The sequence below is a fragment of the Dermacentor albipictus genome, chromosome 7 (assembly GCF_038994185.2).
Source record: "Dermacentor albipictus isolate Rhodes 1998 colony chromosome 7, USDA_Dalb.pri_finalv2, whole genome shotgun sequence".
NCBI classification, from domain to species: domain Eukaryota; kingdom Metazoa; phylum Arthropoda; class Arachnida; order Ixodida; family Ixodidae; genus Dermacentor; species Dermacentor albipictus.
In genome coordinates, this window is record NC_091827.1 from 26869050 (window position 1) to 26895891 (window position 26842).

The window sequence follows — 26842 nt, forward strand, 5'->3', positions numbered from 1 at the left end:
GGCTTCTCTTGACGTCCGCAGCTTCGCCGAGCTGGGGGAGGGAGAGCTGAGAGTGAAAGCAGAGTATAAAAATAGCATCGCGCAGCATAGATACGCGGCGAGGGAGGGTGGAGCCTAGCGGGAGAGAAGATGGGGCGCGGCGGGGACTGTTGTGCCATTACCACAAGCCTGGATTCCGAATCTGCAAGATGCAGAATCTATCCTGCGAGCGCCCTAATTCTCCCTTCACAAGTCAAGGTGCTGAGCCGTCAGGCAGCGGTGTCCTGCGGGAGAAGCATCGGCAGGCGACGTGTTTAGACGCGTCAGCGTGTGCCAGACAGCCCGGCGCCGCACCTCCTTTTGCATGGAGGTCTCCGCGCGCGCGAACTTTGAACCGGGTGGCCAGCGCGGTCGCTGGTTGGACCCCTCGGACGACCGTCGTGTGCTGACTTTGTATTGGGCCGTTTGAGTGACAATGGTTCCTCGGGGATTATAAAAGCAGCGACGCGCTGCCTGAAAAACAGGATCCGCCGACCCACCGGGAGACAGTGTCGCTCCCGACTGGGGTGAGATGTGTCACGCGTTTTCGCCGGACGTCGCCGTGCGGGAAGTCGCGTTTGTGTGAGCTCTCGGCCCCAGTGCCGATCCGATCTTGTCCTGTACAATGACCTGTATATAATGTATAAAAACCCTTTCGTTATTCTCATCGACGCCTGGCTCGGAGTCTTCGCTACCAACGCTCTGTCACGAAACGGGTGACGAGCGCTACGGGACCACAAAGCCGTAATCGTGGTGCAGCGGTGCAAAGTCGTAACACTGGATGGCAGCTACGGGATTGACCGGCATCAGCTACCTCGGCGCGGTGAGTGCCTGAAGTTTACCTCAAACACCAGACTTTCTCTGACACAGGTTATAGTAGCTTAGGGAAGGATTTGGTGTTGCATTGTGATAACCTTGTGAGTTTCAAGCCTAGTAAGAGTGTTTTGAAAACCAGGGGATGCTGAGGGGGTAAACAGGGCAGTGTGTGATATACTTGCATATGTCTTACTAGTAGTGTTATAGTAGCGTACGGCAGGTATATTCAAAAAGGGTAAACAGCAGGAGGACAGTGTGAACGATGGAGAAGTACAAGGTGAAGGAACTTCTCGAAATTTGTGAGGAGTTGGGCATTGAGTTGGGCTCAACCAAAAGAAAGAATGCGATCCTTGAGGTCATGAGGACTGGGGACGTAACGGCTGAGGAAGCCGCTGAGGCCTGGGCGGATATCAGTGAACGTCGGGAAAGGGAGGAGAAGGAACGTTGCGAGCAGGAAAGGAAAGAAAATGAACGTCGGGAAAGGGAGGAGAAGGAACGTTGCGAGCAGGAAAGGAGAGAAAAGGAACCTCGCGAGGAGGAAAAGGAGGAAAGGAGAGAGAGGGAGCGACGTGAGCACGAGCTTAAAATGAAAGAGTTGGAGATCCGAAATAACTCGCCGGCGCCTAGTCTCACTTCTAACGTTCCAAGAATACGCGATCAACTTCCACCCTTTGTCGTCGGAGAGGATATGGCCAAATACCTCGTGAAATTTGAGCACGTGTGCGAACGGAATAGCATTGAGCGATCCCTTTGGGCACAGAATCTGTTAGCCTTGCTTCCTGGGGAGGCATCAGACGTAATAACTTGCTTATCGAAAGAGGCGTTTGAGAGCTACAGTGATGTGAAGGAAGCGCTACTGCGGAAGTACAAATTGTCGCCCGAAGCTTTCCGGCAGAGGTTCCGGTATGCAAAAAAGGGTAAGGAGTCGAATGTTGACTTCGCGTTTCGTCTAAAAGCCGACCTGGTGGAATGGCTGAAGGGCGAAGAGGTTTACGACGACCGCGACAAAATTGTCGAATGCATCGCGTTGGAGCAGTTCTACCGTTGCATTGATGAGGATGTCCGGCTCTGGCTGCAAGATAGGCTAAAGGAGGTTAAGCTCAACAAGGCAGCAGAGTTAGCGGAAGAGTATTACACCCGCCGCAGCTTGCACAGCAAGGCAGTGCGCGTAGAAAAAGCTGATAGAAGAGATGGGTTTTCCGGGAAGTCCGACGAACGGAAGCAAATCACGCGTCGCGAGTTTCGGAAAGATGAGTCTCTTACCAAAGAAACTGTAAGGGAAGGACAGAATGCATCTCAGAATGCTAACGATGGTCCCAAGCAGCGAAACGATACGACGCGTTCTTTTGAAAAACGGAAGCCGTTAACTTGCTACAATTGCAAAAGGCAAGGGCACATCGCAGCGAGCTGCCCAGAGAAAATTGCTTTTGCGACAATACGGGAAACTAACAAAAACATACGACTATTGGAGCCATATATGCGGGAAATTAAGGTAAACGGCAAGAAGTGCCGAGCACTTCGAGACTCTGCAGCAACTATGGACGTTGTCCACCCGTCTTTCGTCTCCTCGAGTGATTTTACGGGAGAGTGCGCTTGGATACGGCAAGTGGCCGAGGAGGAGAGTGTCTGTTTACCGATCGCAACGGTTACCATTGAAGGAGAGTTTGGGAAACTTAACACAGAAGCCGCTGTGTCTGCCGCCCTCCCGGAGCACTTTCCCTACCTCTTCTCAAATAGCTCGGAGCAGCTGCTGAAGGAGCAGGGCAAATCATTCTTTGCCGACGTGGCGTACATGGCCCTCACGCGATCCAAAGCGCGCCAGCTGTCGAGGGAACTTGACTTTGAGTCGGTGAGCGAACAGCGGTGCGGCACACGGACTGATCAGGGTAACTTGAGTGGCGAGCAGGCACGGGAGAGGCAGAGCTCGGAGGCTGGCCTGGTCGAGCGTGTCCTGGAAGTGACTGGGAGTGACGCGTCCCGTGCTAGCCGCGATAAGGACACGACGCCGCAGTTAGGCGACGCAGGATCCCTACTCGCTCCGGTTTCCGCCAGCTGGCAGGAGCTGGCTGCAGTTGAAAGAGAAACTCTGATTCGCGAGCAAAAGGAAGATTGTTCAATAGCCGATCTGATGAAGAGCGTCAAACTGGGAGTGAAAAAAAAGAGGGTTTCATTTTACGAGGAATCTGGCTTATTGTACCGCCGCTACACAGATAAGCAGGGTCGCAAATATGAACAGCTTCTGATTCCTCGGAAATATCGCCGACAGTTACTGGAACTCGCGCACGAAAATGCGTGGGCAGGGCATCTTGGCTTGAAAAAGACCAAGGCTAGAATGGCTCAGGAGTTTTATTGGCCGTATTGTTGGAAGGATGTCGAACAATTCGTGCGCTCTTGCGACACCTGCCAGAGAATCGGCAAATCCACTGACAAGTGGAAGGCACCGATGAAGTTGGTGCCAGTCATATCCGAACCTTTTCGGCGACTAGTAATCGATATTGTAGGCCCTCTGCCAGAATCAACGAACGGTTGTAGGTATGTTCTGACAGCCCTGTGTGTCGCGACCAAGTTCCCCGAGGCAGTACCTCTTAAGGAGCTAAATTCCTCCCAGGTCGTGGACGCTCTGCTCTCAATGTTCGCACGCGTCGGGTTCCCTTCCGAGATTCAGTGCGACAATGGCAGCGTCTTTACCAGCTGCCTAACTTCTACTTTTTTGGAAAGATGCGGCATTAAAGTAGTGCACAGTTCCATCTATCACCCGCAATCTAACCCAGTAGAGCGGATGCACTCGGTGCTGAAGCGAATATTGAGAGCCCTGTGCTTTGAGCGTCACTGTGACTGGGAGGCCTGCATTCCCGCCGCTATGTTCGCCTTGAGATCGGCTCCCCATGAGAGCACCGGCTTTAGCCCCGCGGAGCTTGTATATGGACGGAGCCTAAGAACTCCGTTGCGCATGCTGCGAGAGTCTTGGGAAGGCAGTGACGACGACCCAAATGTAGTCTCGTACGTCCTCGACCTCCTCCAGAGGCTCGGGAAAACCAAAGATCTTGTAGAGAGCCACATGAAGGCGGCGAAAACCTTGTCAAAGGAATACTACGACAAGTCAGCAAAAAAACGCACCTTCGAAGAAGGTAGCCAAGTGATGTTGCTGCGACCGTCGAAAAAAAACAAGCTCGAGGTTCATTGGGAGGGGCCCGCAAAGGTTGTAACTAAGCTTTCCGATACCAACTACGAAGTTAAATTAGGGAAACGGCCTAACAAAATTTACCACAGTAACTTGATGAAACCCTACATTCAGCGTCGCGCGATTATAAGCATGACGATAAATGCTGACGATGAGGAAGGGGCCGAAATCCTGACGACGGCTGATATGAAGGGATGTGGTTTAGAGCTAATGGTGGAACAGCTGACGTTGGAAGCGCGTCTAAGTGCCGCCCAAAAGGAGGATTTAAAGGGAATCGTTTCAGAGTTTAGGGAGGTTTTTTCGAGCCGTCCCGGAAGAACAACGGTCCTAGAGCATGACATCGAGTTAACCTCTGATCAACCGATCCGCAGTAAACCGTACCGTTGTTCGCCCGTGCAGAAAAAAATCATGGCTGAGGAGATTCAGCGCATGCGTGACTTGGGGGTTATAGTACCAAGTGAGAGCGACTACACGTCGCCCTTGATACTAGTCCAGGCTCCAGGAAAAGATCCGAGGCCATGTGTCGATTATCGGCGTCTGAACGCGATAACCCGAGATCAGACATATCCTATACCGAACCTGGAAGAAAGGGTAGAGACAGTGTCGAAGGCAAATTATATCTCTACCCTGGATCTCGTGAGAGGCTATTGGCAAGTACCCCTTACGGAACGGGCTAGCCGCTATGCCGCCTTCGTTTCCCCGCTTGGAACATTCCGGCCACTCATGTTGAGCTTCGGCCTCAAAAACGCGCCGTATTGTTTCTCTAGCCTGATGGACAGAGTGCTTCATGGTTTAGGCGAGTTCGCATTGCCGTACCTCGATGATGTTGCCATATTTTCGGACACTTGGGAATCACATCTGGAGCACTTGCGAGTCGTGTTGAGCCGGTTGAAAGAGACAGGTCTTACCGTGAAACCAGCTAAATGCCACCTAGGTTGCGGTGAAGTGACTTATTTGGGCCATGTGGTGGGGCGCGGCCGGCGTAGACCGTCCGACATCAAAGTAGCTGCTATTTTGAACTATCCCCGGCCAACCACGAAGACGGATATACGGGCCTTTTTAGGTTTAGCTGGATATTACCAACACTATGTGAGAGACTACTCTGACCTTGCCAGCCCGCTAACCGACGCACTTCGGAAGTCGGAGCCCGTTAAGGTGACGTGGGACTCAAAGAAAGAAAATGCGTTCCAAATGCTGAAGCGAGCATTAAGCCATAAGCCGGTTCTGACGGCACCAGACTTTTCGAAAGGTTTCGTCATTCAATGCGACGCGAGTGATCGCGGCATGGGAGCGGTACTATGCTAGGAAGATGCTAGTGGTCATGAACGACCAATTTTGTATTTAAGTCGCAAACTAAGTTGTAGAGAAGAGGCATACAGCACCTCTGAGAAAGAGTGCCCCTGCGTTGTGTGGGCCGTTCAGAAGCTGGCTTGTTATGTCTCCGGTTCTAAGTTTGTTGTGGAAACAGACCATTGCCCTCTAACTTGGTTAAGTAGCATGTCCTCTAAAAGCGGCCGTTTGCTGAGATGGAGCATGACCCTACAGCAGCACAGCCTCGTTGTCCGTTATAAGAAGGGAAGGTTGAACGCGAACGCTGATGCTCTAAGTCGTGCATTCTAGGCCTCGCTTCTTTCAGTGGCCTACTCGTTCCTGCTCGTTACTTACCTTCTCTTACTTCGCGACGACCTGTCCTGTTCACCGGGAGATCGGGGTAAAAATGAATGACCTCATTTGCTTCCTCAGTAGTATGTTTTCGGTCCAAAGCGATTTCAAGGGGACCATTCTATTTGTCATTATTATTGCTGATTATTAATTGTTTCTATTTTGGTGTGTTGTTAATTTGAAAACTGATTGCTTGAGCCTTGTGTGCTAGATCGTACACCTGCCTCTTGTTGCAGCGGGAGCAAAAGGGGATAGCGATTTAGTTAGGTTGATTTGGATTATGGCCTTGTCTGGTGTTTGACGGGAGACAGAGGGCACTTGTTCGTGTTGGGTGTTGCCTTTTGCCGGTCGGTTTTGCAAGCTGCAGAACGACCAAGCGGGACCAGTGGCGAGAAGCAAGGTCTTAGGAACGACCCGAGCGGAGCTGGTCAAGGTGCCTTGGCGACGACGCGGTGAGCAGAGCTCCTGTCCTGGCGAGTCGGACCTGGGCACGTGAAGTTACCTGGCATCCCGACACTGGACGTGAACTTGGACGAGCCTGACGAACGTGCGCGCCCGGCATCCGAGCCACGTGGAGGCAGCTCGTCTTCCCGGCGCCTTATCTGAGGGCGGGGATGCTGTTGTGCCATTACCACAAGCCCGGATTCCGAATCTGCAAGATGCAGAATCTATCCTGCGAGCGCCCTAATTCTCCCTTCACAAGTCAAGGTGCTGAGCCGTCAGGCAGCGGTGTCCTGCGGGAGAAGCATCGGCAGGCGACGTGTTTAGACGCGTCAGCGTGTGCCAGACAGCCCGGCGCCGCACCTCCTTTTGCATGGAGGTCTCCGCGCGCGCGAACTTTGAACCGGGTGGCCAGCGCGGTCGCTGGTTGGACCCCTCGGACGACCGTCGTGTGCTGACTTTGTATTGGGCCGTTTGAGTGACAATGGTTCCTCGGGGATTATAAAAGCAGCGACGCGCTGCCTGAAAAACAGGATCCGCCGACCCACCGGGAGACAGTGTCGCTCCCGACTGGGGTGAGATGTGTCACGCGTTTTCGCCGGACGTCGCCGTGCGGGAAGTCGCGTTTGTGTGAGCTCTCGGCCCCAGTGCCGATCCGATCTTGTCCTGTACAATGACCTGTATATAATGTATAAAAACCCTTTCGTTATTCTCATCGACGCCTGGCTCGGAGTCTTCGCTACCAACGCTCTGTCACGAAACGGGTGACGAGCGCTACGGGACCACAAAGCCGTAATCGTGGTGCAGCGGTGCAAAGTCGTAACAGGACACAGGTGGTGTGACGTCATAGCTCCCCGATAAAAACCCGCTTGCTTGCTTAGGCGGTCCTCTTTCTCGCAGTGGAAAAAAAAAATTATGCGTGGCTCTGCTATCGAAAACACAAGAGACCGGAACCTCCGAGCTCCGCTGGTCTCTCGTGTTTGCGATAGGATAGCCACGCATTTTTTTTGTTTTGTTTGTGGGTGTTTTCGTTAAGGGAAATAGAAAAAAAATTCACGTTACGGACGATATCACTGAGCCGTCGCTTTATTCGAGCAGTTATGAGAAGAATACGATTGGTTGCTGCAGTCAGCTCTGTCCGGTCTGGTCGAGCTTCGCGCCACAAGATGAAGCCATCATGACGAGGTTGCTCACGTTTACTCCTCCGGTGACCTGGTATTGCGTGTAGGCTAACAAGTATACAAATAAGCGAGAGCTCTCGAACGGACCAATGGAGAGAACATCGCGCGCGTTATCTGGAATTTTCAGGATTGGTCTACCACGGGAGGCAAAAAAAGTTCAGTTCTTTCATTTTCCTGTTTTTTTTCTTTATCTGAAATATCGAGCTTGTCGTAAATGTAACGGTCATTCTTAATTAGTCATGCACCACAGAAACAATTTGCTTCGTGCTTTCGTTGGCTTGATTGTTGGCTTGTGTTGGTTGTTACTTAATATCGGACTCCTCGGGTGCGACTCAGTGGCGCGTTCTTGGCGCGCTTTTTCGGAATAGCTTATGTCGAAGACATCCTAGCTATGACGTGCCTACCCCCCCCCCCCCCCCCTCGCACACACACAATAACTCCTGTCGTATGCAGCCTGCAAAAATACAGCCTTCGCTGGGGCATCTATTTCCATGTCATCTAGTATAGCGTCGCAATGTGCTATAGGTAAAAGCGTAAATAAATAAATAATGCGTTCACAATGCAGGATTCACTCCCAGTAGTCTTGAACGGCGCATACGCGCGCACACAGCACCTTACACACACACACACACACGCACACTGTTAAGAACGGCCAGCTGCAGCGCAAGTTTTGCCAACCAGTTGCGACCGCGGGCGTCATCTTTTCCCGGAGATCAAAAATAACGTACAGCGCAAAGGACAAGGACAGCGATAGACAGCGATGTTGTCTATCGCTGTCCGTGTCCTTTGCGCTGCACGTTATTTTTGATCATGAATTACCAACTAGCCCAAGCAACCACCCTAGTTCACTTTTCCTGGAGCGCCGTCGCAAACCTCTAGCCACGGCGTCACTAAATCGCCATTGTGACTGAATGAGTTCGGCGGGCCAACTATTGTTATCGAGCCCACCAACGCGGACCCTATCTGCTACGGGTGGGAGAGTTGCCGCGGGAACGTCATCGGAGGCCCCTTCCCACGCGCCGACCAAGACGCAGGACAATGGATACCCGGACGCGCTGCGAGGGTCCGCTACGCGTTCTACGAAATTCGTGTGATGTCGGTTTCGGACCGAGAACCTGTGTGTGTGTGTAAACCGTCCCGCCGAGAGGCGGCGTGTTTACAATGGCTGGACGAACGTTTCCGCCACCTTGGAATCGGGGGAGTACCGAGTGTTTACAAACGGCTGTTGTTCGGATGCTCGAGACACTTTTCTTACGCAGTCATGTTAGACTAAGACACTCTCTCAAGCGGTCGTGTTAGACTGACGTACTTCCTCTCGAAGTCATGCTAGACTGATGAACTGCGTGTAAATACTGTAAATAAACCCATATTCCTCGTTATCGATGAGAAACAGTCCTTCCCTTCATCAACGTCCTCAGCGTGGATAAGTTGGACGACGGCATGGGCCAGCTACCTTCTACTTCATGCCGGACTCCAATCTTGACAGCGGGTTACGATCGATATATATATATATATATATATATATATATATATATATGTGTGTGTGTGTGTGTGTGTGTGTGTGTGTGTGTGTGTGTGTGTGCCACTGCGAGTGTCATTTTCTGAGCGCTAGCAGAACTCACCTTGAGCACGCGACGTCACACGCGTGTACATATTTTGTTTGGCGAGAATGACGAGAGACCAGACACGAAGGTTCAGTGTTGTCCTAAAAAAATTGCGCACTTTATTAATATCCTATTTACACATCATACACAACGAATAATAATATACAAGTCCACAACACACGCACACGTCATTTACGTCGAGTCACTTCCAACACAAAACCGCACGTCGCCGCTCTGGCGATCACTTTCACAGAAACACAAAAGTGCACGCGAATGTCTGGAAGCGCATGCCGGGAAGATCGAGAAGCAACGAAAAACGAACCAAGGTATACGAGAAAGCAAAGAAACGAGGAAAAAAGAAAATGTAAGCCACATGATCAATTCGTGCGTCTCTTTAGGTACATTTTGCTTCTATTGCGTCATGCTACACTTAAGTTCCCCCTTTTGAAGCTGCTTTTTAAACTCGGAGGAATCACATTACGCGCACGATATTAGGGAGTTTTAGAAAACATTCGCTCGGCATTCTTCTGTTACAACGTTGCAATCGGGTCCACTAGACGAAACTGTACTATGTACACTTGCTTTATCATTCAATACATCCATTTCACTAACTTCACGTTTTAAATGCACTCTTCGACCTCAAGGTGTTATCGGGGGAACCACATCGGGCGAATCAAAGTTGGGGAGTTTTAGAAACACGGTAGTGAAGCGCCTTAGCGTAGCCAAGAGATCGGAGTCAGTAGCAGTGCGCATGCGCGATCTGCGGGCGCGCGCTTCTGGTGACCTGAAAGGCGTGGTGCCTGTAGCGTGCTAAATAATTCTGATTAACAGTGATGACGCTATATCATTCTCTTAAACCATGACCATGCTAAATCATTCTGCTATATCAGTGCGTCAGGATGTATCACGAATTTGGCCACCACGTGCATTTCGGTTTTCTATGTGCACTTTCCATTCCGTAGCTCGATATCGAAGTTAAATAAATAACAGTAGTCTTCAAGCTACTGTCTAAGCAAGTAATAAAATGTTATTCGTTAACAAATGTGGGATATATTCTACAGGTACATTGCACAGACATAAACGAGACTTGCAGCCGCCACTAACATTTCTTGAAACGCTTCAGGCCTGCTCGCGTCGTAGCGCAGACCACATACCAAAGCTACCGCTAGACGATTGTTATTCTATAGGTGATATCAATAAATATGTCTATAGATAGACCAACTAGTACTATCCATGGATAGATCTATAGATACGTCACCTGCGCCTGACGCTGAGAGGCTCGATGGCGACATCGAAATATCCGTCAAGATCCGATCTTTTCCGCCTGAAGGATGACTCTACTTAATTGTTCCATTCGTCGCAACATGCGTCGATGATAAAGTGCTTGGGATTTCACAGTGGCCGCACCACTACTGCGCTATTGGTCCTCTAAAACTCTCTAATCGCGTCTAGCGTACGGAAGAATGAATCGCCAAAGTACGAACTCTGACGATTGTCTCGAGCACGGTTCAGGAACATTTAGAGGCAACTGCACAGATCGGCGCTTTCGCGCTGTTATCGGTGGATAGGAGGAGGGAAGGTTAGCAAAGGGAAAAGAAAACGGCACAAACAAAAAAAGGGACGATAAGGTACGGAGACAACGGTTCGCGCTAAGACACCAATGCAGGGCTTCAAACTCAGCGAAGGGTCTACAGCACGAGGCAAAAAACTGATATGTCTTTCGATTTCTTGGTGTAGGGGGCGCCCCCCCTCCTACCGCAACCTGCGCTATCGCAAAGGCTGATATAGGTTGAGGGAGGGGGGCACTAGTGGATAACGCGCTACGAGAACAAGCTAAAAATAATAAAGAAACCAAAGTGCGTGCACTTTAATGACGCACAGCGATAACAATGTGCACAGCATCGACAGCAACAAGAGAAAGAGGTGCATTGCGGTGCGATAACAAGAAGCAAGTGCGTCACACTTACAAAAAAAAAAAAAACCCTACACGCGCGGTGACACTGAAGTTAGGGAGTTTTAGCGCAGGGTAATTACGCTGCAAATATGTCCGCGGGATGCTTTAAATCTTGCTAGCAACACACGCCGACTCAGGTATATGTTCATCGCCAGTCTACGGTAGCAAAGTCATCAATTAATTGCGGTGTGCCAAAATTGTTTACTATGGAGTTTTAGGTCGCCGTAGCAAGAAAACGACGTTGTCACGTGCACCGTTACTATCTATACTTGGCGAGCCGCGTACAACCGTTCGCCACAGCTAGTGCTCATTAGGGTGCAAACAATGCAAATATTTGGCACGCAGTTACGTACACGCTCCAAACGCCACGCAATTACGGTATGCTAAAACTCCCCAGTGGGGGAGAAATGTAGTCGGTACTGTTTTAGATGACGGAAGTTACTCCGCTACAGCTATACAGGGCCGGGAAGGACAAACAAAGCCGACGTGCTTTGCTGACGAGTAGACAAGACGACACGGGCATTAGTGTTTTGTCGCTCGAAGCTCGAGTACATCCGGTTTCGAGCGTTGTCACAAACAATACTAATGCTCATCAATCTTGGCACAAACCTTTATCTCGGGCACCTAACTCCCAGTAGTCACTGGGAGGCTTACATGATCATGTTCAGGTTCACAGAGAGGAGGTTTTCCCGCTATATTTTCGTACCCCTGCCTGCTCAGCAGTGTGATTGTGATTAAATCGGCGGCAGGCCGTTCGCGAAAAGCTCTCTAATGACTGATGTAGCCTGGTTTTCTTAGGGGTACGGTATCGGATATATATATATATATATATATATATATATATATATATATATATATATATATATATATATATATATATATATATGTGTGTGTGTGTGTGTGTGTGTGTGTGTGTGTGTGTGTGTGTGTGTGTGTGTGTGTGTGTGTGTGTGTGTGTGTGTGTGGAAAACTTCTGAACAGGTGCTCAAGAAGAGTGATTATCTCTTGCAGGAAACGCGTCCCTCTTGCTGATAAATCAGCGAAAATACGGGCTTTTTTTTCTTTTGTTACGCTTGGCACACTGCTTAAGGCTGTTTGTTGATGCAACTTCACCGTATATATTTTTGCATCTGAGCGATTTTGTTGGTTTGCAAATACGCTGTTTGAACACAGTCTGTTTGGCGGCGTTTCTACTGGGCAACGTTACTACACAACAAAGAATGTTGGCACAGTATGTAGTAGAGAGTTTGTTTGCTTCGTTTGGTTTTGGCGCTTGTCACCAGAACACAGTTTGCGGGGTGAGCTATTCTACAGTCTACACGGAAAGGAGAGATGTGGGAAGCTGTACTAAAAGAACTCTGTATTTCAAATCGCCGCACAGTTACACAAGGATTGTTCTGTGACTGCACCCTTGGATAAGGATTGTTCAGGCTTTCAAAAAAAAAAAAAAAGCCTGGAGCACGCGTTGTCCGAGATATCGGAGCCTCTAGCTAATCGTGAAGGTTGGAAAAAAATATTTTTTTTTGTATGTGGGTTGTAGGCGGAGGTACATACTGGTACATTTTTTTTTTCTTAAATACAGGCCCAATGTCAAGGACAACTGGAAGAGGTATGCATAGACTGTGATTGGTCTCGAAGCTACGTGATATCTCCGCACAACAGCCGCCGTTTCCCAAATAGAAGTAACGTTATCATACAAAAATAAATTAGCATGAGCAAATAACACCGCTAATCGTGCGGTACGGTCATATAGCTCTAACATCATTTTTCTTTATTTCCTCTTTCAATAGAGGGAGAGGGTGGCGGTAGGCGGTCCTCGATACGAGCCTTGCTATAGTGAGCAGACTTAGTACTGCGTGTTGCTTTAGCGAAGGGTCCGTTAGGCTTAGCTGAAAGAGACTGTGCGACCGGCGTCACCAACTTCGAAGGTTTTGTGCAGCGACAATCATTTATGTACACAACTTGGAACAGCCGAGCTACCACACCACATCATTCAAGCCAGCACGTCGCTGTACATGGTAGTCGCTTACAATTCCGTGCACGGCATCAATTTAATGTCATTTGGGGTCACACCTCGGCCACAGGCATCACCTAAATCGTTAGGAGACAGCAGCTGATGCTGTAAACTCCACTGTACTGCCACTGCGCACTGACGATTTATACTGTACAACATACTCGACGTCAGAGTCACGTGACTGCAAAATTTGATAATCACGGTGGCAGGGAGAGTTCCCGAGCGAACACTCGTTCTCTAATGGCAGTTGTAATGTCCGCCGATGTACGGCATGGTACGTTCTTAACAAGAACACCTAGTTACTATCTCGGCGCCGATTGCGGTCCAGTTTTGATTAAGGAGGCACGCAGAAAATCCTGTTGATTGGCACACGTCTACTTAACGTGTCGCATGATGCACTTTCTTTCCACAACTTTAGATAAACGTTAAACTATCTTGCACTGAATACTAATTGGGTGCTCCCTTAGTACTGGGCTGCAATCTACAATGACATTATCATGTCAGTGTCCCCTTCAAGAATGAACCGCATTGTACGTGCGGGAACCGGCAGTGGAATGCCGGGGTTTTAGCGGCTCGTTCAATCGGTGCTCTCCGGTCACGTGATCCCTCGCGCATGAACTGCCTGAAGGAAACTTGATTTCTTATGTCTTGGCAAAGAGAGGCGTGGAGAATAAGAGATAACAACGCAACCATTAAACGAGCATAAAAAGTAATCGTATTAAACGAGCTGATACGCCGACGACATAAAAAACTGCGTAAACCAGTGCGACGGATCGGGCGTAATGTGCCCTACAAACGCGCGCACAGAGAAGAAAAAAAAATATATTGTCATCACCGGGAAAACAGCATAAAGCCTGTTTCAAGGGGCCTTATACTATGTATCTTGAGGGCAAGCAGTAACTGAGAAAGGGTTAATATACACAAGGAAATGATCATAAACCCTCGGAGACGGCAGTCGGACACAATGGTTGAAAACTACCTTACAGACTCGTGTAATGGCGCTGTCTCGGAGATTGGCCACAAAATAAAGGAATATCGACCCAATTATAAAGCCTGACGTTCGGAACCTCGTCGCAATGCCGCGCGCGGTCTCCAGCAGGCACAGTTGTCGCTGGAGTTACCATCACCGTCTGCCAGAGGTCGGTTAGACAGAACACCATGACCAGAACATGCGCGAGACCAGACGGTATACGCAGTACAGATGACGTGCTCGACGGGTGCCTGATGCTCGATGCTGGAAGGGCTGTTGACTGGAGCGCACTGTATAAAAAAGAAAAAAAAAAGAAAAGAAAAACTGCACCTCACGGAGCTTCAGGCCTCGTCCAGCGTTTCAGAGATGGGTGCTTCGGCAGGCAAGAATGCAAAGAGGAAACTAAAACAAGAGAGACCTGTCCATAAGAGTATCGCAGTTCACGGAATGCCAGAACACCGGCAAGGTAGACGTGCGTATGGTGGCGCCACCGTGTGACATTGAGGTCAAATGAAGCAGAGGGACCTACAGTTGTTGCGTGCACGTTCTCATTATCTGGTGGTGCAGAGGCGTCAGCAACAACGATCGCTGACGTATAGGGAGTTTCCTCTTTTCCCCCTTCTGCCCACGTTGTGTGCTCGCTGTACGTTACGCAGCCATAAGGACAACACCAAAGAGCGTTGGGACGCAGCTCTCCGTAGTATGGTCCCTAGAATGTCTGTAGCCCCGAATTAGATGAACGGACATGGGCAGTCCATCGGGCCCGCGATGCGGCCGAGAGGCTATAGGCCTTTCGGTCCAGACGTGGGACCGGCCCGCTTCAGGCTTGGAAACTAGCGCGACCTGAATGACCTGAATCAAGTTTTTCACGCCATACCATATACCCTTTATGGTAGAGCACTGGCACAACACAAAAACGCTTCTAAGGCGTTGTGTTTGAAGAGAGTGTCACAAGATGGCGCTACCCGTACTGCTGCCACCGTCGACCTATGCGGTGATCCCGCATTCCGTAAACTCAAACGCTTTACGGACACGCTTAAAAAAAAGAAAAGAAAAAGACCATACGCTATCTTGATGTCTGGGCGAGCAGATTTGCACAGTCTTCGGCCGTCCCTTCGCAGCACCACTATAAACAATGACCACTGTCATCACAAGCCGACGAAACAGTCGCCAAACAGTTACAGCTGTCGACGAAAAAGCACAGTGCGCACAGCTGGAAATTGTCCTCGTAGAGGACGAGGTCTCGCTTTGACTGGACGATCCACACGAAGTGTCCCGACATGTACAGTCATTGCTGAAACATGATCGCCTCCCGTTAAAACGCTCAGAGTAGTTGCTGAAGTGCGACTTGCTTGGGCTCAAGTTCGGTAGGGCTCGGCGTGACAGGCCTGCACACCCCTGGTGTCGAATGCGTCCGACGATCACATTACTAGTCGGCCCATGCCATGCCGGATAGGGATAGGTTACTCGAAGCCTCCTTCCTTTCCTTGTCGTTCTTGTCGCTCTCACGTACTTCTAGCCAGTCCGCGGACAATAAACCGCTGCACGCGATAGCAACGATGAGCAATGGCGAGTCGGCGAACACGTGGTCACAATCATGGCGTTCACGCCGACGCCATCTGGCAGGAAGGCCGGAATTGGAGACGCGAAGGCTCTTCCGCTCCGATTATCAGAACCAGATTGCGAAACCAGAAACACCTGTTGGTGGCACGGTTTATCCAGAAGAACATCACGAAGACTTTCGTAAAAAAAAAAAAGTCAATGAGAACCGACTCGGGCTGCGTGTAGCTGCGGTCCACAGCCTTTGTTTCTCCGGTCGCCGCCGTCATCTTGACTTCACCACCGAAGACCCATGCCTATTCTGGACCAATCGCGTCGACAAAACGTCCAGAAGCCGTAATGAGCGACTGTCTACGGCGCAGCGCCATCGCACGCAGCCAGTCTATTAGTGTGCCGGTCCCAAAGCGTCCGCAGAACGCGACCACACGCCTTCACAAGTCACTTCCAGCGTTGGCGAGAACCGACTGGCTCGGCGTAGCTCTCCAGTCACCAGGCGGTGCCCTGTTGCCAGTGATGATCTTGACTTCAACCCTGAGACTTGTCTTTCCTGACACAACGTTGGTCGCATCCCTCGTCGAAACGAATCAAAACCCGTCGCTGCTCCACACAACGCTACGACCAACACCGTGTTCCATGGAAACAAATTTCTCGTCGAGGCCTCCGCACCGTAGGAACCGCACTTCGGCTACACACGCACCGTACACACACACAAACGCAGGCACAAACTAACACCTCAGATGAAGCAGCACAACTTCTTCCAGCCCGTCTTCTTGCCGTCGTCCCGGGCCCGCCGGTCGAGGGACATGGCGCGCCTCCGGGGAAACGGCACGAAGCCGTTGGTGAACTGTCCCGCGCCGCCGTTGCTCCTGGAGCCCGGCGACCTGGTGGACAGCAGGTGGAAGCCCTTGCCCACGAGGCCCGGGCTGTTCCGACGCAGCGCCGCGACGATGGCCGTGTCGAAGACCTCCTTGAGATTCTTCTGCGTGAGCGCCGAGCACTCGACGTACGCCAGCGCCCCCATGCGGTGGGCGGCGTGCCGCGCCGCGGACTCCGGCACGGGCTCCTCGCCGTAGCGGGCGAGCTCGATGAGCACCTGCAGGCGAGCACAGTGTGAGGTGATCGCGCCATAGGCTTAGCGGAGACGAACACCTGGGGTGCGATCTTGTACGCGTTCCAAAATAGAACGGAGGCGGTTCCTTCTTTACGTCACGAAATAGGCGGTATGTTCCGTTCCGTTCGTCCGATAGCAGACGACAGATTGACAGCAGATATCACGTCACAATTGACGTCATGGCGTTCGGCACGGTTCAAATTGACGAATCGTATTTGGCTCGGTGGAACGAACCGCCTCCGTTCTATTTTGGAACGCGTACAAGATCGCACCCCTGCTAGGCTTAGAGCGAGGCCCATATTCATGGTTCTAGTTATATGTCGACCTTGAAGGGACACTTTGCAAAAGACACTGAGCTTTTCCCGACCTGTGGTACGCCTTCAGTTGTCAATAAACGATTTCTATTTGAGTTGTTCTAGTAAGTTACGCTTTCACAGTACCAAAAAAGCATCTCTTGCCGACGAGAAGAGGCTTACAGTATGCTAGGAAAAGATGCGGAATACGAAAGACTGGTGGCGACGCCGCCTTGAAGTTCCCCTCACTATGTACACCGTGACGTCACGTCATGGATTTTGGGCGACGCCTGCTCGTGCCACAGTTAACCTTTTTCTCGGTACGGTTCAACTGCATTGCTTTTCAGAAAAGCCAAAGACTGAATTTAGCAAGTTTGATGGTGTTTTACTGAGCCTCACAACCATCCAAATACGAAAAACAAAACACACACATACATTGTGTCTGTGTGTGCGTTATCTATAAATCTATTACAACCTAATTATCTATCACAACAAATTAATCTATTGCAACGAAACTAACAAAAATAGAGTGTTGAAGTATACTATATCTGTCTAGACTGCCTTTTCGTCTTTCTTTCTAGCGTGTCTTTCAGAGCTCCCAATTCCCCATTTCCGAAACGTTTGAAACTACATCCAATGTCCAGTTCGTTTTAAGAACTAATTCCGCCTCAGTGTCCGCTAAATGGGTTTCGCAAGTTCGATATAGACAGCAATTCGCTGTACCGGGGATTTCGCCGCGGTCGGCTTCAAACCGCGCGCCCGTCGTGGCACTGAGGATAGCAATAGGGGCTTGTTGGTACGGCATATCTTATTTTGTTATAGCGCAAGCTTGACAAGGACAACAGAAGGCACAGAAGGTACATTAGCGCTGTGTGTGTCAGATGCTCCTTCTGTTGTCCTTGTCAAGCTTGCGCTATAACAAAATAAGATATGCCGTCGTGACGTCACTCTCACCTTGACGTCCGAGCGCAGGTCGCACTGGGTTCCGACGAGCACGATGGGCGCGTCGGGGCAGTGCCGCCTCAGCTCGGGCAGCCACTTCTGCGACGCGTTCTGGAACGACGTGGGGCACACCACCGAGAAGCAGAGCAGCAGCACCGCCGCGTTCGGGTAGCACAGGGGCCGCAGCGAGTCGAAGTCGTCCTGCACCAGAGCACGCCAAGAGAGAGAGAGAGACGACGGGGCAGTCAGTACACTGGGAGCACCGTGTCCCGCCTGTTATCGGGAATCAAAGGCGAAGTGCAACGAAGTTTCACTTTGGCTAAACCGGTAGCAAACGAGCATGGCTAAACCGGTAGTCAACGTACACTATGTTAGCAGTGTTTTCAATGGGGCTGGTTGGTTCATCTTTAGAATAAAAACAGGAACAGCGCTACACAGGACGAGCGAGTGAAGAGCACAGGATGGACCGCTGATCCAGTAGCACATAGTGTTCTAAAGAACCTTATGTGCTACTGAAACAGTTTCAAGGGCACCTCTGGAAAGCACTTCAGGGCGGCGTTTTTTTTTTTTTCAGTTTCGGTATCGGGTTATAGACTATGTTTTGCGAGCATTTGATGTCGTTTCCACCCGTATTTCAAACGGTAAGTTTTGGGCGGAGTGTTCCGTATATACACACCATCCGAAACTAGGCTTCTTGCGCGGTCATATGTGTTTCGTTTCAGTTAGCCCGATATTTAAAGAGCCACTCGTTCGTTTTACTGCGCCGGTATTTCGAACAAAAATGCACTTGAAAGTCATAAGGACGAAGGAGTGCGTAAAGCGTCGGGCCCTTTATTGTTCGCAGGCGGACGTCAATTGCATCCCCCCCCCCCCGAGAGAGAGAGAGAGAGAGAGAGAGAGAGAGAGAGAGAGAGAAAAGTCACGCATGTGACATCGTACCAACACTAGCCTCAATTGAAACCTCATTGAGCCTTAATATGAGAGATATATTCTTTAAGGTTGCACGACCGACGCAAGAGTGCCAGGAAACAGCACAGAAAGAAAATAAATAAATAAATAAATAAATAAATAAATAAATAAATACGCATACTTCAGCGTTTCTCCGGATAATGCGAACTCGGTTTGTTGCGACAGCGGTAGCTCTGTTACAGCGAACACTATGCAATCTTGCTTGCTTGCATGCTGCTTAAACAGTGACGCTGCCTTCTCGATAAACATTCTTAGCGATGCGCAAGACATCGTCCGCAGGCTGCCCATGCAGGCGAACTAAAACTTGCTAATGTGGTATTCATTTACTTCCGGAATATCTCAAGGCCCCTGAAGACAGGGTTTCACCGGAGGGTGTATCTAGATTCCACCACAAGAGCGGAAAGTAAGCGAGTAATTCATTCAATAAAATTTCTTTCTTACGCTGAGGCGTACGCAGGCAGATCCCCAAAACTCGTGCAAGAGTTTCGCGATATGAAAACGAATAAAGATTGTGACCAACGCGCAAGATGACATAGAAAGAAGCGAAAAAAGTATGTTTCCCACTAACAACGACTGTTCCAACAGCAGAATTGGTCGCGCCGTGACTACTACTATAGACGTATATATTTTTATCGCTAAAGGATTTGCCATAGCTAACAGCTGCTATACGTGTAGCTTTAGCCGTAGGATTTAGCTAGAACATGTGTGCCGACCAGCTCGTACTGGGACTCGTTCTGTACTGGACGTAGACTACGCCACATGTTCGCACGTGGTATCGTCTATAGCCTCGCAGATGACTCCTTTTTACTCGGCGCCACCCACACCCAACTCCTCCAAGTCCTTCGACGTCGTTAAAAAAGGACCACATGTCGGATCGCGCTGCTTCTTCAACGCCGCTCACCAGGAAACACAGGAGGCGACCTTGGCCTTCGTTTGCTTTGGACGGCGTCGTCGTTCCTTATACAAACGACGCGTATACAGCCACGCCTCTTTCTCGCTTGCCGCTCATCTGCCGGTACCGCTCGCCCGGGATATATATGTATGTAAAGTAAACGAACGAAAAGGAGGAGAGACGATTACACCCGGTGTACGTGCGCGAACACGTGTTCCTTATATCGCTTCTCGACGAGACCATGTGTGAGAGCAGGCGACTTGCGAGTGTCGGCGGCGCGTCTGTCAAGGACGTGACGAATTGCATTACGGCACATACGTGCTTCGACGCATATATGGCAAGGAAGAAAGTGATTTGGCCCGCGGCGGGAGACTATATGTTTGACGAGTAGCTTAAATTTCGTTTTTTTTTCTATTCAAAAAACTTCCCTCGTTCGCTCAATTCATGCTTTGGCCGCGCTACACACACGATGGAGGTCGCGGCAAGGAAACAGCGACGCATGCGCGCCGTCTGTTTGCTCTGTGAATGATTGTGAGTGAGCGGTGTTGGTAAAATGTAAGTGCATGGTAGAGTGAGTGCGCTTGTCGCGCTGACTCACTGAGAGCGAGAGAGTGAGTGAGTGAGTGAGTGAGTGAGTGAGTGAGTGAGTGAGTGAGTGAGTGAGTGAGTGAGTGAGTGAGTGAGTGAGTGAGTTGTAACAACCACTTGTGGACCACCAACATTGTAAACGACTCTGAGACCTCTTGGTCACATGACTCTGAGACGTCTTGGTCACATCCACTAACTGAGTGGTTCAGAGCGAGTGGGTGAACGAGTGATCCAAACAAAAGAAATGGTTCGTAGGAAGGTTCACAATTTTTCGAAGTGTAGAACCGTGGTCAAGCACAGGAAGCACTAGCCTGGAGGTAACTTTCTGACAAAATGATTTTCTTCCGACAGGGCGAGGCAGTGTGACCCCGTACCTCAGTATATACCTTCGAAGAACTTGTACTGCGCCAATTGTTAAACGCAAACAATGCCGATTGAACTATTGATTAATTGACAGGCTCCTGCTGTCAATTAACCAGTCAAGCTGCGTATGGCAGCTTTTAGCCCAGGACGACGTTTCTAGTTTATACTAGAAGAATTAAGAAAGTTGAAGTTGAAGAAAGAATCAGAGGCACATTTACTTCTCTATAGTGTACCGCCGTATATTGCAGCAGACGACAATTATGAGAATCAGTTCCTCCTCTTGTTTGCGCCTTCCATTACAGCGTTATCACTTCCAATCAGAAACTCTTCGTTTGAGAGATAAAGGACAAATAAACAAACGAAAATCAAGAACATAAAGACACCACGCGCACTAAAGCCCGCGTAGGAAAAGACCGCTGTACATGCCACACTATCGCAGCGCTAATATATATATATATATCTATATATAAATCTCGAGCTAAAACAGACCTCTCGAAAAACATCGGAGGCACGCGCGGCGCGGAACAAAAGCTGCACTGCGAGACATACGAGACGATCCAAGCCAGGAGCCGCAAGCGGATCCAGAAGGACGGCCTGTTTCGTCTGCGATATGCCTGGCACGCGCTGCAGACGACGCGTTTCTGCTTCTTTCCTTTGTCTTCTGTCTTTTGCTCGCGCGTTCCCGCCTTTTGTTCTCTGACCGAGTGCCAAGCGAACCCCAAGGTTGCGAGTTGACGCCGCGTTTTGTCCCGGCTTTACAGCGCGGCAAAACTCGATCACTCCTCTAATACTCAATCTGCAAGGGGTGCATAATAGCCTCGCCTGTCTTGTTCTCTGCGTCAGTATAGTGAAAGGGAGCTCGCAACGACTGCTCGAGTGGCGGCACTGTGATGGTTTGCGAGTTGCGCAAGTGAGGACCGTTTCAGATAGCGGCGCACCCTTGCGGTGAAAGTGTGCGGCATACAAGCAAGCGAGCGCGTATAATACACAACATGAAGGTACTATAACCGCAACAGTGGTTGGTTGGGTTCACCGCGTGTTTACGCAACGACTGTTCAGATTACTAAATATTGGCGGCGAGGAGTTACGGAGTCGCCCTCTATCGGAAGCGCCTCGCTGGCGTAGTATGAGGGATCACGTGGCGCGCTCCTCATAGGTTTTGCTGTCAGCGCTCACTGAAAACACCACGCGCGAGCTCTCCCGGACATTTCTGTAAGTACTTTCGAAACGAGAGAAGTTTCTTACTGTCTAAATAATAATCTTGGGCAAACTGAAAGCACACAATCGTTTACAGCCGCTATCTCTTTACCGAATACGTACAGTGAACGCCACTGCGCGCGGTCGCCGCGATGGAGTCTCCCGAACCGGCTTCTTGCGTGAAAGGTAGGTAAACGCCGAGAGCAAACTATGTGAAATATGTTCTTATAGTGTTTGTATAACTAAAGGGAGCGTAATAGAATGAAGCCTCAATGCAGCGATCGCGCAGATTCGCAGCGACCGACTGCGCGTCTGCATCCTTGTTCGCGCACTGTTTCGCTTTCTGCGCGCGCGCGTTTTCGCACCGTGCCATGAGCTTAAGGCCGCAGAATATGAGCATTTGACAGTATACAAGCAACCATTGTTGCGTGGGTGCTATCAGAGCTGTTCAAAAATAATTTCATTGCGGAGACTTCGACGCCTACGGGGAGTGTGATGTGCCATCGCGACGATTCAATCTTTCTTTTCTTCTAAATTCTTTGACCTTTCAATATTATTTCTCGAGTTGTGTCGCACTGTATGTTTATCGGTGTTCTCAGCGTACAATTTCCCGCTGCTCCTTTTTTGTAATCCAGTGCATTAATTCATAACACAAACATGACCATAAGCCATGCTTTTTTTTAAATGTGCTTCTTACCGCTGCCTTTCCACTCCACTGAACTTGCCAGTACCCATAGCATCGACAAATTTATAGACCAAACCGTCATGACATTAGTCGGGTAGCGGACTCGGGCGAGCGTCTCAGTGCGCGTTTTCAGAACATCGCAGACCGGGCGCCGTAGCAGAAATCTTCCTCGCGTCTGTGCTTGCTGCATACCCGAGTTGTTGCCGATGATTGTTTGCCGGTTTTATGTTTCGCGAGCCAAGCTTCACACAGCTTCTTGTCCTCCGGCTACGTGCGAATAAGGCTGACACCGGCCTCCGTTACGTGCGTCCGGCCCCTGCGGCACCGAGCAGTAGCCTACCATGTCGCGCGCCTTCAAAGGCAGCCACTACCTATTGTAGCGCTTTCAAGCGTTGTAAAGGAGACACTCGAAGCGTGAAAATTTCGCCACTAAATGAAAACCGCAGCGTACGAGGGAATTTAAGCTCGTTTTCAGCTCGCTTTGGCGCGCCCGAAGCAGCCGACGCGGCCGCTATGTCCACGTGATCCCTCCTAGCACGTCACGCCGACGGTGGCGCCAGCTTTTCCAGTGGTGGAGCTCGAGGCCAATAGCAGATTAAACATAAAAATGGTATAACCCTCGCAGGGGACACACTTTATAGCAGTGGTCGCGCATCAAAATGCGCGCTATAATCGCCAGATTCAATTGCATAACACAAAAACATCGCTAATTAACTTTCTACATGCCATACGAAGAGTGGTGCATAATTGAACAAATCGAAGTCAGCCAGCTACTTGAAGGATATAGCCGATTTGCTAGAAAGTTATATGCCTGTACAGTACGCAGTTTCGGAGAAATATATTATACTGACTCAAAGCTCACGGTGGCGTAAAGTGCAGCGTTGTTCTAGTTAACAGTCCTTTCTACTGCATTTTTTACGCAGACCAGTGACCGATTATTGGGAACAGTGATCCACACGCAAGCACACACCACAGCCCTCGTAACAATTAGGCGGGCCGTGACTATCGACGTACAAAGCGTCAACAGCTGTACATTTGTTCGGTATACAAAGCGTCGAACCAGACACGAGAAACTTTAAACCGCCTATAGAATTTGGGTGCGCGCAGCTGCGTTCCGAAAGATTAAAAAAAGAAAAAAAAATACAGATTGAAGGCGCGAGCCGCTCGCAACAGAGCCGTTAATTAACACCTTCGTGCCGCGTGGCTTGCGCAAATCAGTCGCCGCGCAGCCGGCAGCTGTAGGCACAAAGCACGCCAGCAAAAGCCACATATACAACTCTCCTCAACGTGCTTTCTTGTTTTTTCTTGGTTAATGCAGACGCGAGGTCTAGCGGTTGGGGCGCATGTATGCCTTCAGCAGAACACAAGCGTCATATATATATATATATATATATATATATATATATATATATATGCGAACTCACGCGGAGACGTAATTGCTACTGCGGCCACCGGACGCAGACGCATCAACTTAGCAGACGTAACTGACAGTATACACCTCACTGTGTGGCGCGCAAATGTGTGTTTGTTTACGTCTGCGTAATGCGGGCTGCCAGACAGACGGGTTAGGCTTAAGCACCGTCGCTTTCCTCGAAAAAGGAGATGCGGTGTTCTTGTATGTATACAGAGAACCAAAAAAATAAGAAAGGCGCGGAGCTGCGAGTTCGTGATGTAGTCTATACCAGTTGCGCGCACGATGTTCAGCGTTCAGCCAGGTTCGCTGCCTGGCTGAACGCGATTATAAACCCCCCAAGTAGCTAACATACGCACGTTTGGGTGTGTATATCGCAAGGTGCAGCGAGCTTCTGCAGCTTGCTTGATGCCAGTGAGCTTTTACAGAATGCGTCACCACGCAGGTATACACCTATAAGGCATAACGAAACAGACGGTATGTAGGAGGTGGCGCCATCTTGTGACAATGGGTTCAAACCAGAACACATTGAATTATGCTTTCAACGACAATGATCTACGTTTAATATATATATATATATATATATATATATATATATATATATATATATATATATATATATATATATATATATATATATATATATATATATATATATATATATATATACCTGTAGCGGCGATTGGCAAGCAAGGAGAACGTACGTCACCCGTGTGGTGTGAGAGATACCTGAAAGCGTTATCACAAGTCTTTATAGTGTTGCAGGTTCACGTTATATAAGAGTCATTAGTCCCCTCGACTTGACAGTACGACGCGGCGGTCGCACTCCCGTCGCATCTACGATGAAAACAAAAACAAGAAACACGCTTGCACGCTATACAGCCCCTTCTCGTTCCTCGAAGTTCTAAAGTGCAGTACCTGTCGGCAATTCGCCGTTATATCCTCGCAAATGCTTCACGAGCCGAAAACAGTAGAAAAATGCGGTCTATATTATTACAATCCGACAAGTCTCCCAAAGACGTACCGTCGCCGCGCACGGCCAGTCTATTCACCCATCTTCTTACAAGCCGCGGCCGATGGGAGGCAATGCCGGTTCACGCGGAAAATGCATACGGAAGCCGAAATCCTCACACGACATTTCGATTCCATTTGATCGGGCCAAATTGCAGCGCGAACCCTGCATATTATGTATACATGGCACGAAACACGCATTAGCTTTTTTATGCGAAGCATATTACTAGAGCTCAACCCAGCTCCTCAGGCGCGGCGGTGTCGCCTTCAATACCACGTGACACCGTGACGTCACGACAGAGGAGAAACGGGGCTCCAACTCGCGCCGTCGCTCGCGGCGTCGCCTTCAAGGCTGACCACGTGACACCGTGACGTCACGACAGAGGAGAAACGGGGCTCCAACTCGCGCCGTCGCGGCGGTATATAAGCAGCTGCGCTTGCCTCTGCTAGACACTCACGAGGTGAGATGCCTCCTGGCGACAGAGCTGCTCGTTGGAATGAGAAGCGAAGGTTGCGGCGTGCTACAGAGACTGCTTCTAGGTGGCTTTGCTACGGCGCAGCGACTACGCGCCCCGCATCGGACGCGGTGAGCGTCGAGCAACGCAGCGTTCGGCGCGACAACGAAATGTGCGACTGAGCAAGCGCCGCACGCCTGAGCCGACGACACCGGCTTTTCTGCGACACGAGCTCCTTAACGCTGTCGCGTTAAAATAAAGGCTAGTATGCTTCGCATGCTGGGCTTAACCTTAGCTAAGCCACAGCCATTTTTTATGCGAAGCATATTACGAGGGCTCAACCCAGCTCCTCAGGCGCGGCGGTGACCATGAAATCACGTGACACCGTGACGTCACGACAGAGGAGAAGTGGCTTTGGCTCAACTCTTGCAAGACGGGCTGGGTGGGAATCGAACCAGGGTCTCCGGAGTGTGGGACGGAGACGCTACCACTGAGCCACGAGTACAACGCTTCAAAGCGGTACAAAAGCGCCTCTAGTGAATGCGGTGTTAGAAACGCGCTGTTTCTAAGGCGTGCGTCTCTTGCTCAGGCGCACATTTCGTTGCCGCGCCGAACGCTGCTTTGCTCGACGCTCACCGCGTCCAATGCGGGGCGCGTAGTCGCTGCCCTGTAGCCCATTGTCTTACACCCCTTGGCGGGTCGACGGGAACGCTGTCGCGTTCCACTCTTGAAGGCGAAGAAGTAATGCATGAGTTGTTTCTTCGTCTAGCCGAACCAAATATAGCCAAGCAACAGCAGTTCACCAGGCTAAACAGTGGTTCAACAACTAAAATAAAGGCTAGTATGCTTCGCATCCTGGGCTTAACCTTACCTAAGCCACAGCCATTTTTTTTTTTGTCTTTCCCCCGTCCGTTAGCTATAGCCCAGCCCAAGGTGAAATCAGACAAATCAATAGACGAAAGCCCGAGATGAAATCAAAGACGAAAAAAAAAAAGGTCACACGAACTCGAACGCGAGCATAACGTCAATAAATAAATGTTTCTTCCGAGTCACTTTCCCGCTGCTAGACTTTCTGTTCCTTGCACCCATCTCTTTTCTTCTTGATTCCACTCCTTTTACTTCTATTTATCATTCTGTCGAGTTCTCTCGCGCGCCTTTGCATCCGTGTACACCTGCTTAATATAGGAACATCGCCGGTGCGCTCTCGACGTGTAATAAGGAACTTCCACCGGCAAAGTTTATTTGCTCATGCTTCCTCCCCCCCCCCCCCCCTTCCGTGTCGAACTTTCTCGTTCCCGTGGATCGTTTGCTTAACATGGAAATGCGCGATCGATTGATGCACCGTAAGACGCATAGTTTGAGAAGTGCTTGCGCGACGCAGTCTGTAACGTCGCGTCGGGATGACGGCCGGCTCAGAAAATAAAGAACGGACAGAGAGAGAGAGAGAGAGAGAGAGAGAGAGAGAGAGAGAGAGAGAGAGAGAGAGAGAGAGAGAGAGAGATGAAGGGGTACGCATTACACTCT

At 50.0% G+C, this 26842-nt stretch overlaps 1 protein-coding gene across 2 annotated transcripts in view; it reads right to left on the reverse strand.

Annotated features, from left to right (window-relative positions):
* Window positions 1-11762: 11762 nt before the first annotated feature.
* The window catches only part of LOC135919291 (cell division control protein 42 homolog), a 142066-nt gene continuing 126986 nt past the window's right edge, over window positions 11763-26842 (reverse strand). The window contains exons 3-5 of one of the 2 annotated variants that reach the window (XR_010569934.2): window positions 17760-17948; window positions 14907-16494; window positions 11763-14131 (exon numbers count right to left, since the gene is read on the reverse strand). Coding sequence is in view for 1 of the 2 variants with exons in the window: in XM_065453029.2 (XP_065309101.2) it covers window positions 16135-16494; window positions 17760-17948 (549 nt within the window). In the remaining variant the exon portion in view is untranslated. Of the gene's footprint in view, window positions 14132-14809; window positions 16495-17759; window positions 17949-26842 lie in introns of those variants that run through there. The other variant, XM_065453029.2, reaches the window with a different exon arrangement.